The 14,538-nt window shown below is 48.1% G+C and overlaps 2 protein-coding genes across 4 annotated transcripts in view; one reads left to right on the top strand and one right to left on the bottom strand.

Moving 5' to 3' along the window:
* The window catches only part of KIAA0319L (KIAA0319 like), a 31,220-nt gene extending 18,809 nt beyond the window's left edge, over positions 1 to 12,411 (bottom strand). The window contains exons 1-3 of the mRNA XM_035345468.1: positions 12,216 to 12,411; positions 10,941 to 11,107; positions 5,084 to 5,778 (exon numbers count right to left, since the gene is read on the bottom strand). Coding sequence (XP_035201359.1) covers positions 5,084 to 5,778; positions 10,941 to 11,082 — 837 coding nt within the window. The 5' untranslated portion in view covers positions 11,083 to 11,107; positions 12,216 to 12,411. The remainder of the gene's footprint in view (positions 1 to 5,083; positions 5,779 to 10,940; positions 11,108 to 12,215) is intronic.
* NCDN (neurochondrin) overlaps positions 12,393 to 14,538 on the top strand; it is a 6,284-nt gene continuing 4,138 nt past the window's right edge. For 2 of the 3 annotated variants that reach the window (XM_035345469.1, XM_035345471.1), the window contains exons 1-3: positions 12,649 to 12,751; positions 12,930 to 13,101; positions 13,407 to 14,393. In XM_035345469.1, coding sequence (XP_035201360.1) covers positions 12,976 to 13,101; positions 13,407 to 14,393 — 1,113 coding nt within the window. In that variant the 5' untranslated portion in view covers positions 12,649 to 12,751; positions 12,930 to 12,975. Of the gene's footprint in view, positions 12,608 to 12,648; positions 12,752 to 12,929; positions 13,102 to 13,406; positions 14,394 to 14,538 lie in introns of those variants that run through there. The other variant, XM_035345470.1, reaches the window with a different exon arrangement.

Raw genomic sequence — 14,538 nt, 5'->3', positions numbered from 1 at the left:
TGCACTTCTCGTCCTATCTCAGGGAAGCTGAAAAGGCCCCAGTTTGTTTTCCCCTAAGGAGGAAGTTTTACTGCTTCCACTTCTAAAACATTTCTCCATGTCCTTCCACAGCAGAAGGCCATTTCTAGCTCCGTGGAACACCAGTCAAGACCTTAGGTCCAAATAGAGCATCTGAAGTCTGAATACAGCACGCTATTGATGTGGCAAATACGACAGAAGATCCAGGTTCAAAACTGTGAGTGAGTGGGACTGAAAGAACAGAGCTGGAATAAGGCAGGAGCAGAAACCAAGGACCACGAGCTGAGGTACGTTTTGGGTATTTACCTAGGCCATGTAGTCCTTTTTCTAAAAATGTGCAGTTGGCAAGCACAAAGGAGGAGGACTGCAGTGGCATTTTTATTTAATAACCAAATCTTTTCAGCGAGATGGAGTTTATTTCAGAACCACTCTTCAAAGCAAAGTGACCTGACACAAACAACTCCCTCAATGCATGCCAGGGAGATGCTTTTGGGGCAGGGAGCTGAGCTTGCGGGCAGAAAAGTTGCTCACATCCATAGAGGATGAACCACTTTATTGAAAGTAATCAGAGTGGCAGGAACAATTTCCTTTCCTTGATCAGAAAATTCCTTCTGCAGTACCTAGCCCTCTTCCAGTTCTTAGTCTGCCAGGCAGTACTCTTGACAATTCACCTTTTACCACAAAGTACACGTGTGTAGCTTGTTTTGAGCTAACCTATTTTGGGAACATCTGCTGAGTATTTAAAATAAAACAACTTACCATCTTTGACCTGGGAAGTGTTTTGGAACTGGATTGCCCTCCACAGGAACTGATTAAAAGTTCGTATTGAAAGAAAAATTCTCAAGCTTTTATATTATGCCATGCTACTGGCATTCAGTCCAGGAAACGGGGACTGTAAAAGTGTTTTAAACCACGGTGGGCAACAATCTGCTAGCACTGGGCTGAGCTTCTAACCATTCAATGCCAGTTGTAAGAACAAAGCCATCCTGCATGTGCTGGAACAGCCAGCCACACCAGGAGCACCGACAAAGGCACTGAAGGCTTCTCTGCAAAAGCATTTTCTGCAGACTTGGGCTAATCGTTTCCTCCCTCCATATCTCAGCTAACTTTCCCCAGTGATGGAATTTCAAACACCACAACTCACTTGTATGTTCAACCAACTTTTGAGCTTCATGGACCAAAGAACCAAACACCACTAGTGTTAAGGACATGAACTGTTCTTCTTTACTTGCTTACTTGTTGATGGGCTTCCTCCAGCTTTGGTAACACTGCAGGTTGTTTGGAACAGAGATGCAGCAAAGTCTGACATTGCCCTGCTCTGCTCTTCAGCAGCAGCCCTGGGACTGGTAGGTGTCCCAGGCAGTGCCATCCTACAGCAACCCATGGCTTTAGCAACTGGAGATGCTGACACACTTCTGCCAAGTATTAGAGTGAAATAAAGTCAGAAATGCTAGCGTGACGAGCTGAACAGCCAGGCACTAACTCAGAGACACTTGAGACAGACCGCTTAGGAAAGGCACGGAAGCAGAAAGTCTCCATGGCTGCAGACCATGACAGGGAACCACTTTTTGCTTACTAAGAACCAACCCACCCGGGCTGCAACAACAGCTGTCACGAACAAGGCACAGGAGACCAGCACAGCAGCTGCGGCTCTACTTTGCTCAGTAATATTTGCAGTGAGCTGGATGCTTCCTCGCCTCCCTTTTTAATGCCTAAAATACTCCCCAGTTAAGAGAGATCCTCTTCCTCCCAGAAGTCTTCGGGATGAATCTACCGCCAAACGTCTGTGGACAGCTTAAGTTAGATAAGCTTTGCCTGGAGCAATGTAGCAGTCCAAAATGCCTCTAATGCTTGCAAGCTGAGGCATTCCTTATCTTTACTCTATAAATCCAAATTCTTTAAAGCAAAGAACAGAAGACTTCATTCTTGGGGATAAATGAGGGGGAGACTAGAAGTTTGCCAGCTGTCCTGTCTTATTAGCTTACCAGATAGAGAAAAGTGACATGCTGGCCTGAGAAAACATGTCAGGCATTTATCCCAACCTCTAACCACCTTTGTGCTGGGACAAGTGACCTCTCTCCCTGTCTGAGAGTCTTACATCTGCAAAATTCAAATAAAGCAGGGTACATGCATCAGAACCTGCACAGAACCTAAGTTACTTGAAAGAAAAATACCCATGTCAGGAATTTTATTCCACTGATTAATTTAAATGGGTCTTTCCATGGTGAGCCTAGTCTGAATTTACAAGGTTCTCTGCAGCTCAGATTGCATCGTCGCTTGTTTGCACCAGGTGTAGTGCCTGCAGAGACCCTCAAAATTTTGAGTAACCTCACAAAGCATCACAGAATTAGTGCTGGCTATGAGACAGACCTTTTCCTCCTTCCTCATAGAGTAGATTAGGCTTGCTAGCACCAGCCCAAGTTGTGAACCCAGGAACGAGCTCTCTGGCTCTGCTCTAACAACTCCACTTTTAAGGCTGCAGCCTTTTCCTACAGTCTGCCTGCAGGACTGCTGCAGTGCTGCAGGAGCCCTTCTCATCAGCAGTGCTGCACTTACACACTTCTCCTGAGTGGCCGTTAAATGCATCGCTAGGTTTTATTAAATGCATCGCTAGGTTTTAAAACTGGCAAGTATTTCTGCAACAGGGCAGAAAGATTTTGGTGCTTGGCAAACGTCACTCACTAATGGAAAAGCACACATTTCTCTTCCTTGGAGGACAGATGAGCAGGGTGCACTGCGGTTTATCCTTGTACATCAGAGCAGTGTAACATGGACACAGGAAACCCACAAATGAATGCTTGCTGCACATTAGCAAGTGGCATCACGGGTGGCTATGGAGCCGTCAGAACTCCAAGAGGAAAATTAAAACTCAGTGAGGCAAGGTTGTGCTAATAAGTCACTTGAGTTTCCCACTGTCTCTAGGAGAAAAGGAAAAGATTTACCTTGCCATGCATTCAGTGCTCATAACAGAAGAGGAAAACATGCACATTGATTTATTTCTTGCCTTTTAGAGAGGAGTTGAGCCACTTTGACCTCACGTGTCCTCTCCTACTTCAAATGTCTGATGCTCCCGAGCATGGGCTGCTTTGCATGCAGTAACGATCCAGTATTCTCTCATCTTCCAGCCTACCTGCCAAACCTTTGTTACAAACAGTATAAAATACCCTGCATCCACCTGCTGAAGCAGCGTAGCACTTGACCAAATCCAGATGAAATTTTATTGATTTTAGTGGGTGTAACATTACTTATTTTGGCCCATAACCAACCCAAGTTGCAAGACTCCCTGCTTTAGCATCTCCCTCCTGCAAAGGCTGGCCAGGTCTCAAGCACAGCCTCAAATGTTACATCCTTGGCCTAAATTAAACTGCTCTCCCACCAGAAGTGCAAGGACAGCTGCAAAACTTGACTTGTATTTCACCTATGAGAATTGGATGGTTCGATAATCAAGGAATGAGCCCAGGGCTGGGTAGGATTAGCTTCGACTCGATACTCCTGGTAAGGTGGATTTTTATTTTTAATTCTTTCTCCTCCTTGAGAACTCTGTCCTAAACCTCAGAAACGTGATTGCCACTAATTTCATCACAGCCAGTACTTTTCAGTAAAAAGTTTTTATTGTGATGAAACTGCATTTTGACAAAAGACCCAGGCTTTCTTACTAGCAAAAAACAGTAAGAAAACCCCTTCCCCCTGCACACATCCAGTGGTGCTCCATGATGACAAAGGAGGGCTCTTCCTACAGACAGGAAACCTTGGATACTCGGCACTATTCAGCAGCTGATTAATCCAGGAAATGTAATATTTGCAGCCAGCTTATTGAGAAAGCACATAACAGCAATAAAATGAACAAACTGAACAAGCAGGGAGACAGCAACTATTACCCAAGAGCAAAAGACAACACTTAAGGCTGGCTGTCAAGAAGCCTCGCCAGACATCACGTACGTAATGAATGAGAGAATGGGGTCACCGAGGAAATCTCGAATATTAGGAGGAAGAAAGAACATGCAGGGCAGAAATGCTGCAGTACTGCAGGGGAGAGAGAAAACTTAGATGTTATGGCAGCCCTGAACGCTGCGAGGTTCTGGAAAATCAAACATTTGTAAAGTATTAGTGCATGATTTCACACGCCACCCGGGCTGCCCTGGAGCTCTCAGCGGTGTCCTTTGGCTGCTCTCCACATCCTGCTCTGCAGGGTGGTGGCTCACACCAGTCACAGCCGTACCTGGAACCAAGATTTGCATACAAGGGAGAGAAATAAATTCAGGCAAGTTTCCAGAACAAGAGTGTAACAACAGGAAAAGGCAGCAGGCTTCAAGGATTTAGAAACAGTTTCATGAAGTGGGATTCTTCCTGTTTCACCATCACCAGTCTGGGCTTCTTCTCTATGATTTTTTTCAAAAAAACATTTGCAGATTTGAAAATACAAATATCATTTAACTATTGAAAAGTGCTTCCTCTTGAGACTAACATCTGGATTTACTAGATTAACATTGTACGTGCTTGGAATAGACACTAAATGGCTTCATTCAACCAGTGCCAATGTAAGCTGTTGTGGATTTGAGAAACTGAAACTGTCTTCAAAAAACAGAAGGAAAAAAAACAAGACGCCAACTCAAGCAAGCAGGCTGACAGGGGAAACCCGACGCAGAAGTCTATAAATAACGTACTTAACCGCCTCAATCCAGCACTCAAAAGAAAACAGTTTATGACTTGTATGGATCTAAAAAGGTGCTTTCATAGGTAAGTCTTCAACTTGCAAGCGCTTCCCATTGACATCCTATCACATCTCACCTTTGCACCTCATCCCTGCGTACACTCTGTGATTATACAATAAATAAGCCTTCCATCTCTCCTCATCTTCTCAAAGGCAGTTTATCCCAAAAAGGCAGAAGGAAAATACACCCACCCTCAACAAAACAGAAAACACCTGCCCTTGCTCTGTTGACAGAAGGCTAGAAGGTTGCAAACAGACATCCAGAACGTTATCCTATCACTTAAAAAGTTTCCAGTCCAAGTCTGCATAAAGCAAGAGCAGGAGGGTGACAGCAGTCCCACAAATCCCCCTTACCTGCGGATAGCCAACACTGTCTGCATCACTTGATCTATTCACAATATTGCTTTTAGGAGGGAACGGGCTTTTGGTTCTGTCGTCTTCTGGATCCTGCCCACGTTTCAGTGAGTCTTTCTTTTGATTTGGATAGGTTTCAGGACCAGGCCTGTCCTCCACTAAGCGCCTCAGTACTTGATCCTTCAAGCGCCCCGTTTCACTTCGGCTGTTTCTAGATTTGCTGTCTGATGCTCTGGCTGCAGCCTCACCACTGGGGCTTGCTGCTACATCCCCTTGCAGGAGTGCTACCCCGTTTTTTGTCAGGCTCCATTTCTGGAAGGACCTCCGCAGTCTTTTTTTCCCTTGGACAGGGATGCCCCAGTCCAACCACCTGCGAAGCCAGGTCTTCGCGTCGCTTCCTGTTTGAAGCTTTAAGTGCTCTGTGCTTTTGGATTTCTTTAAAAACACCAAAATGGAATCAGAAGAGCCAGTCCTGTTCGCCTGACACATGGCAGGCAGAGTGCAGTTCACCTGGATGCACATATTTTCCAAGAACCAAAAGGCATCACAGGTGGGGCTCTGGCAGCAAGCAGTCTGACAGGACTGTACAGTATGAAATCCTTCCAGAAGCCGTAAATGATGATCCTCCCACGATCTCAAATGTCCACCAAGCAGGATCGTCCCTGGCTCACACTTAGGTCTGTTCCAGTTTGCATCTGGGAAAGGGAAGACAAAAATCAATTCTCAGTTTTTCAAAGCAGTGGACAACAAAACCTCATCACTATTGTCATGATGAATTCAGAGTACAGAAGTTACATGCGAGACAGGGTACAGAGCAGTTTGACAAGGCCTTCCTGGAATCCAGACCTGGCCTTAAGTGTCTTTGCATCAGGTTTTAAACATTAATCTGCTACCTGCAGGTCTTCTATCAAACAGACCACGAGCCATTTGACGTCATTTCAGAGTCAAGTTACTTCAGACCTGAGATCAGGGGTAAAGCAGCAACTGCTTTGCATATGGATTTTTCTTTTTAGCATGAAAAAATTGAGTGCTTGCAGGGATCAATGGATTAAAGGCTTCCAAAACTCAGAGCTCTACAGATTAAGGACTCCCTAAAAATAGACTAATGACCTATGGGACTGCTACACTGTGCTGTGTTCAGCATCCAAGGGATAATAGGTCACTACAAGATTACTTTACAAACCATGTCACTGGACTTCGAGTTGTGCAGCTGGACACTGTGCTCCAGATCTGGCTCCCTGTCAGGAAGGGAGTTCTTGAACACAACACAAATGGGAAAAACCTTTTTCTGTTGTGAACAAGAAGCCTGAATTTAAATTATAATACCCTGATAGACATTTCTTGACAGCATTTAAAGAAGAGTTCAGTAACGCACTGTTGTTTCAGTAACTCTGAATGAATACAGAACTCATGTTGAATTATACCCACGTTCCCTATAGCAGGGACTAAAACTAACAGGCATGTAAGTAAGGCTGCTGATCCATCTGTCTGTCTCCACTGAAAAGAATTCTTATCCCACTTCTCCTGGCACTTCCAAGTTACAAACACATGAAAATAGAATATGCTGAGGCCCAGGCACAAACCTCCACGTCCTTATCCACCAAACAGAAGTCATTAGGTGATGGCAGTCTGTTTTATCAGGCTTTATCATGCAAGGTTCCCCCGCCAACACTACTGTGACCCCCCCGCTGACCAGGACAGGCTCAAGTCACAGGAAGCTTTCCAAGTGCCAAACACTACACAGACAAAAGTGGAGAGGAGGAAATACTTTTCTGATCAAATCTGGAGCTCACAAGCAGTGATCGACCTCCTGGAACACCAGTCCCGGGAAACTCTGAGGATACACCAATACAGGCAACTGCAAGTGTCTTCTACCCTGGACTTTTTAGGTTACTTTTGATTTAAGGACTTTAAATCCCTGCCATGAGGACACTTACCTCACACTAATGATGTGGCACTGAACTCTGCCCCTCTGAATCACAGCTAATACCCAAAGGTGGTGATACCGTGACCTTCCCCCTCCTCCTGCACCAACCCCCAGCATCTCGTGAATAACCTTGTGTGAGCACAGAAAGCGAGCAGGGATGATGGAGGATGCATTTCATTGTAATTTGGTTATCCCAAACACCACAGTAGGTGTAACAGCTCTTCTCCTACTGATCGTTAATGATGTCCAAACAGTGACCTTCTCACCCAGAAGGGATCAGACAATTGTTTAAAATAACGCGCGACGGCCATAGCCACGCTCCTTCTTTGTGCGATCTCTTGCAACATCAAGAATCTTAACCCAAAATGGGAACTTGTGCCACATGGAAAGTTTCTTCTTGAGACATCAGAAAGGAAGAAGCAGAAGCGTTATTTATAGCTTATTTGTGAGGCCAGCTCAGCAAAGACGAGGCTCCAGAAAGCTGGCATCAGCTGCAACAGAAGGCACTCGAGATCTGTGCCCAAGCCACGGGGGACCAGAGCTCTCTGCAGGTGTCTGAACCCAGAGCTGCAAGGAAGGAGAGGAAGCTCTTCTCTTGAGAAATGTCCAACTGCAACATGTAAGTGAGAGATTGCATATGTTCAGCAGAAAGAGACGTTGACAACAGCACCTTTAAGATCAGCGCCATCCTTGTCACTCCTCATCAGCACACAGCACTTCCTTCGAGAGCAAACAGACGGCAGCCTGCCTGGGGCAGGCATCTGACCTCGTTCCACTCCGAAATGCTCGGACTGACAGCCACCCTGCCACGAGGCCGCGTGCACCGGCTGGGATGAGCACCTGGCACCAGCCTGACGGGCCTGGAATGAGGGCAGAGTCCAAGGAGGGGGCTGTCCACACAAAAGGTACGTGTGGATATGCGCCACACGCATGTTGGACTTGGAGAAAGAAGTAGCAAATGGAAGGATAATGCTCGTGCTGTGAATTTCAAGAGGATCTTACCTGTAAAGACTCAAGCTGGTCTAAAAAATTCCACTGCCTGTTAAATGTGAAGCACTGTCCCTAATATATCCTGTACAAAATGTGATGCTTTCCACATCCCTAAAACCCCTGCTCCTCCACCTCAGGTGTGAGCCCTGGCTCACACACACCACACAAATTAACTAAACACAGAAACCTGTGAAGCTCATCAGGAGCTTTCCAACATCAGCCCTAGAACTAAGCACACACAGAATGTGGCACATTTATGAGAATGGATCCCAGATACTCTGGGTGAGAAACTACCAAATACACAAGAATTGTTTTTATTCTTTTAAAATTTAAAACCTAAATCCCCACAAGCATCTCCTACGTATGCCAGAGCCATGGCTGAATCCAGATGACAAACCACCACCATGCTGGGAGCATTCTGCTCCTCTCTTAACTGCTAAGTCAAAACGCAGAGATCTGAATTATGTTTTGGCCGGTTTTCTTTTCCAGTGCTCTGCTAATGCCCACCTAGGACATGTTTACCTGAAATTAGCCAATACGGTTTCCGTATTGCTGTACACGGACAGCTTAAAACTCTGTTAACTCAGAGAAACAACACAAGTTGAAAGGCAACCTGCAATACGCTGTGGCAGCATTCTGGATGTGCATTTCTCACAGAACCATACTGATTTTCAGCTGCACAATTCCTACGGCGTTCGGCAGGCACCACAGATTCACACAACTTTACTGAAGCACGATGGCAGAAAGCAGAGCTCCTCAATTTGCATTTCATCTCTGGTCTGCCAGGAAAATTCACGCAGCCTCTTCACAAAACACTGCCTCCCTGCAGTCCTACAGCAGCACCCTAAGGGCCAGAAGAACGGTGATGGGAGCCCCACGCTGCTCCCTGCAGCCTTGCAAACGGGGATCTCCCCAGAACTGGGTGCAATGCCTGCCCTAGGTGGACATGGGTCTGTACCAAACAGGAGGCAGCTGCGAGCACAGGCAGAGCTACCTACTTCAGCTTACTAGGAAGGTCACCAACAGCATCCATGCCAGCAGCTTCTGAGGGATGCATGAGAAAACCTTCAGCAGGAAGGCTTTGACACAAGACTCCTAAGCCCCAGTAGCCTACCCAGCCTAGTGCCATACAAATCACATGACTCCTGCATATCGTGTGCTTAGTCACTCTTTAACACCATTTCTGTCATTTTCTTCTTCTCTGGGATCAGTAAGAAGTGCTGTCCTTCTCAATCTGTGGAGTTCCTGTCCCTGTGGTGCAGCTCACAGCTTTGCTGAGCAGCAGGAGAATGAAATGGGTAGGAATAGTTTCTATTAATAAGCTCAGGTTCATAGACTTACTCAGGCAGTTAATCCCTAATGATACCAGATTAATGATTAAAGACTTGACTGCACAGACTTTTTTTTTTTAATCTGTCACATGTAGCCAAGTATGTCAACGTAATTCCTCTTAGGTAACTCCACACGATCACATAAGTTTCCATGCAAACACGATTCCTCTTCAGTTTAACAAATCTGCTGCTTAAGTGACACATAGAAAACCAAAAGAACAGAAATACTCTATACGTAACTGCATTTGTTTTCATACAAGCATCGGCCTTCATGGTTTTTAACTCTTCCAAGGAGGTAAACACTCAAACCCACGGCACTGGCCAGAACACCGTGCAAGATCAACATGTGATTCAGAGCTCTGACTTCTAGGATATCGCTAGAGACAGGAAACGCTAAGTACGAAGTCCGGTCTACAAGGAAACATAATCCGTCTGACACACCACTGAAACACAAAGTGCTGCAAACACTTTACTAGGAACAGGAATACAACTACATTTTTCCAGGTTCTAAATTAGCAGATTAAGATCTCACAGCTCGTTAGCTCAATCAAGCCTATTGGTAGGTGTCAAGGAATGCCCAGTGAAACAATAGACATTGTGGCACCCTACTGAACGTGTCCAGGGATGAAAGCAACAGAGCAGAACAACCCCCTTCTCCTCTCTTGCTGCCGGTAAGACACAGCAACCTTCCTGCAGATGGGAGCTGTCACATGGGTTAATAAATACTGAAGACACCACCGCCTTCAGCCTCTAATTCACTGCAAATTGAAGAAAACAGCCACAGAACAAGCTTTCTTCACAAAATCTGGTAAATGCTACATGCACACGTGGCAAAACTACCACCTCTGGGTGAAGATGTGTCTTCAAAATAGTCACAGAAACTTAACCCATCTCTCTGAAAAGAGAGAATCTGAACTTTTTCAGATACAAGAAAAATCCCATCCAGGCCATTACATGAAAGCAGCCATACAAGCCGCCGATTCAGTTATTTTCTTGAGCAGGTGGTTAGTTACTCAGCTTTGAACAGGAAATAAAAGCCAAACAATAATCATCAGTAGGCAAATACAGACTGTTGACGCTTGGTATGGGGGAGCCTTAAAGACTATATAAGAGGGCTAAAACAAAACAAACAAAAAAAAACATTCTTCCCTTTCCAATCTCTTTTGGGTATCGCTTAGATGTAATTATTATCCAGAATATCACTTGATTCCTTTTGGGAAAAAAAATAAAGAGAAAATATGTCTGCCTCAGAGAAAGCTCTCTGGGAGAGACAGACAAATGCCTGAAAGACAGACACCCTACTGCCCACTTGTAGTAGCTCAAGTAACTTGTAGTTACGTGAGTAACCTACTTGGTCACTCAAAACAGTAGTTGGTTATCAGAGCGATATAACACTATATGAAACACCCCCCTCGCACCCCACACCTCTCCATGGAGTTTTAGTTATCCTAGGACTTTGACAGATCGTTTAGCAACTATCAAGTTTGTTTTTAATCCGCTACAAAGTCTAGCAGCTAATAATTTCACCTTCCTCTCAGGGTATTTTAAACAAGCGAGAGATATCAATGCAATCAAGAACAGAGACGCGGCCCCAGAGCAGAAGAATCACCTGTCGAGGAGCACAAGGCACACAGGCAAGCACACAGGTAGAACAGCTGCAGACTTCTCAGCTCCCTTGCAGGTCCTTCCAGGCAATATCGCGACAGAAACGGAGCGCTGATGCTGAACTTGGCTTCCAGCCTCTTCTCCATGGCCTCTGTGGGCAGCAACAGGGTTCTAGAAACGTATGAGAAACAGAAAACATCTACTGGCAACTGGAATATTCTCACAAGGACCCAGTCAATACGATGAAGAGCATGGAGCACTTGTGGAGGAAAGGGAACATCTAATCTTATCTGCTGTGACTTTGTCCAACTGCTACTAAGTAATTATCAGTGTCACCAGGCTAAACCAAGACCTTTAGCAGCAGCATTTCTACTTGGGAACCGCAGCAGCTCGCCCTCTCATCACCCCTGTGATTTCCCCTTCCAGTCTCCGCCACTTTCAGCACCAAAATACCTAATAGTGAAGTCTGCTGGATTCCTGAGACACATCTGGGAACGTTTGGGTTCAGATATGCCACAGGCAATAGCTACCCACCCAGCCCCACCGGGGGCACACAGACGTCGATAAGCCCCGCACAGCTGCTCGGCGCTGTCATCGCTTGCACGTCGGTGCTGCCTGGTGCCAGCCACAAACAAACAGAGACGAGAACACAGCGGCACCAGGCTAAAGACCCGGTTTGCCTCGTATTTTGCTCTGCAGGGCACAAAAAACGGAAGCATTGATACTCCTCTGCCTTTCTAGGGAGAAAGGCTGCCTCGCGTGTTCCTGAAACCCACATCAGTAGTGGGTGATGTGTGCTATAAAGAAATCTATCCATAAAATATTATATATATCTATATAGAAATCTATATAATACATTCTATATTCTATTTATATCTCTTCGTATTTATTATCTAGCTCACAAGCAATAACCAACATCTACTTCCAAGGAGAAATAAAGTGCTGTTAGACACCAGAAGCTCAACCTGTCATCACCAAAGGCTCAAAAAGGCGCATCAGCGCAGCCCTGACCAGCGTAACACTTAAAAACTCATTATTTGCTAAATTTAGGGAGAAATCGGCTCCAACATGGGCACCGAGAGGCGCACGCGGGGCGGGGGGGAACTGGTCCTGAGGGTGCCGGGTCCCGAGGGACACCCCCGGGGGGCTACGGGACGAGGGCTGGGGAGGGCTGAAGGGGTCGCCACACACCGGGGGGTCCCCAAAGACCGGGGGAGGGGGGGGAGTCCCTCGTTCACCCCCCCGCCGCCCGGTGCCCGTCGGTGTCCCGGACACGTACCAGCGGCGCACGGCGAGGCGAGGCGAGCTCCGCAGCTCCTCGGAGGCCTCAGGAGGGCGGCGGGGCCCGGAGCGCGGCGGGGCGGGGGGCGCCGGGGCCGCCTCCTCCTCCTGCCCCGCGGCCATGGCGGCGGCGTCGGCGGCGCCTCAGGAGCGGCGGTCGCCCGCTCCCCTCCCCTCACCCGGAAGCGCGCCCACACCTCCCGGAACCGGAACCGACACCGGGGCTGTCCGTGAGGGCACCGCCTCGCCGGTACCGGGCCCTCGCAGCCGGCTGGGCCCGGCTCAGTGCGGAGCTCCCCAGTCCCGCTGCCACCCGCCGGCCTGGCCGTCACGGGTGGTTTGCCCACACTCCTGCGAGGAGGCAGTTGGCTTCGGGGACTGCTCAATAAGGTGCCCGGCGATTGGTTGGCGGAGCGGAGGGAGAGCGCGGTTTGGCTGCGAGGCGGAGCGGGGCCGTGGGCCGTGAGGTCGGGCTGGGGGTGGAAGGGCCGTGAGGGGATGGCGTGAGGGGCTGCGTGCTGCCCCTAAAATAGCGTAATTCGGGGGAAAATCGGGGTGCTGGGGTGGGTTCCTCGGCAGTGAGGGGGTCTGGTGGTGCTGCTCTGCTGGGCTATGTCCTAATTCTGGCTGTGGGGTTGGGGATGTCCCCATCAGCGTTCCCCCCTCAGCTCCTCATCCTGTCCCCTCAGCTCCCTGTCCTTTTTCTTCTCAGCTCCCCGTCATTTTCCCTTAGTTCCTGCGCTGCCAGCCCCATCGCCATGGCCTCAGGCTCCGGAGCTGCACCCAAGGGTGCTGCAGGAGCCAAGAGCACGACGCTGAAGAGGTGCCTTGACGTGCTGCGAGACGCCAGCAGCGACAGCGAGCAGTTTGCTGCTTTGCTTTTGGTAAGGATCAGAAGGGCAAGATGCTTCAAATGGTTAGTTTGATGTTCCCGCCAGTAAAGTGGGCATCATCTCTCCTTTGTTTGGGTGTGGTGATGGTTAGTCAACATGGCCACAGCTCTAGAAGCCATCTGGTAAAGCTCTGGATTAGCACGTTGACTAGCGACCAGCTCAGCGGTCAGGGGTTCACTTTTCTGCACCCATGAAATACAATTTTGCTTCTTATTTGACAGTTCAGTTCTCTAGTTGCTAAAGCCTTAGCAAAGCTTCTTGTTATGCTGTGCCCTCACCCCTGGTTTGCCTTACAGGTGACCAAAGCAGTCCGAGCTGGAGAATTGGACTCAAAGACCCGTCGGCAGATCTTTGACGCAATTGGATTCACGTTTCCAAATCGCCTGCTGACCTCCAGGGAGCCCCCGTCAGGCTGCCCCGAGAACACCTTCAGGGCACTTGGCCTTACTCTGTTGGCATGTTTCTGCACTGATCCGGAGTTAGCTGGGCATTCCCAGATCCTGAACAAAATCCCAACCTTCAATGACATCCTGGTTTCTCCCTGTAATCCAGACAGCACTTCTATGATCGATGATGCATACCAGTGCCTGACTGCCATCATGGCCACTCCCAGGGGTCCCAGAGAGCTGGTGACCAAAGGAACGGTGGCTGCCCTCTGCCACGCCTATGTGAATGGCAATTATGGCTCTGACCGTGCCTTGACGCTGCTCTTGGGGCTGCTGGCTGTAGCAGAGGTGAAGTGCTGGCAGCGAGATGCTCCACACCTCCTGGCCGTGCTGAGCAAGCTCTCTGAAGAGTTTCTCAAGGCTGAAGACATGACTAAATTTGAGCTGTGCGAGCTTTTGCCTCACTTTATCCCCCTCTCATCACCGCTCACACGGGACTCAAAGGGCTCTGAGTGCCTCCATAGAATTTACAAAGGGCTGGCCAAAATTTTGGGCAGTAAACTCAGCCATTCACAGCGGGACCCTTCTCTGAAGCTTGCTGCCTGCCTCATGCAGGCCTGTGGGTCAGAGTGGATCCCAGCAGGGAGTACTGGTAGCAAGTTCCTGGCCTTGCTGGTGAACTTGGCTTGTGTGGAGGTCCGCCTGACCCTAGAGGAGCCAGATCCCATGGAGACGGAGGGGAAGAAAGAAGTTGTAACAGCCTGCTATGTCCTCATGGAGATGGGCATCCAGGAGTGTCTGAAAGAAGAGGAATCGCTGCTGGAAGAAGCACAGAAAATGCAGCTCATCAGGATCATGGAGGAAGCATTTGGAGCTATAATATTTTACTTGAGGCAGGTAAGGCAGAACTTTCAAGCAGAGGGCACATTTGACATCCATTTGTTGTGGTTTAACCCTGGCAGGCAGTTAAGTACCACACAGCTGCTTGCTCGTTCTTCCCAGGAGGGATGGGGGAGAGAACCGGAAAGGTAGAAGTGAGAGA

The sequence above is a fragment of the Oxyura jamaicensis genome, chromosome 23 (genome assembly GCF_011077185.1).
Source record: "Oxyura jamaicensis isolate SHBP4307 breed ruddy duck chromosome 23, BPBGC_Ojam_1.0, whole genome shotgun sequence".
Lineage (NCBI taxonomy): Eukaryota > Metazoa > Chordata > Aves > Anseriformes > Anatidae > Oxyura > Oxyura jamaicensis.
The sequence above is the reverse complement of the archived record's forward strand: the minus strand, read 5'-3'. Positions and strand labels throughout refer to the sequence as shown.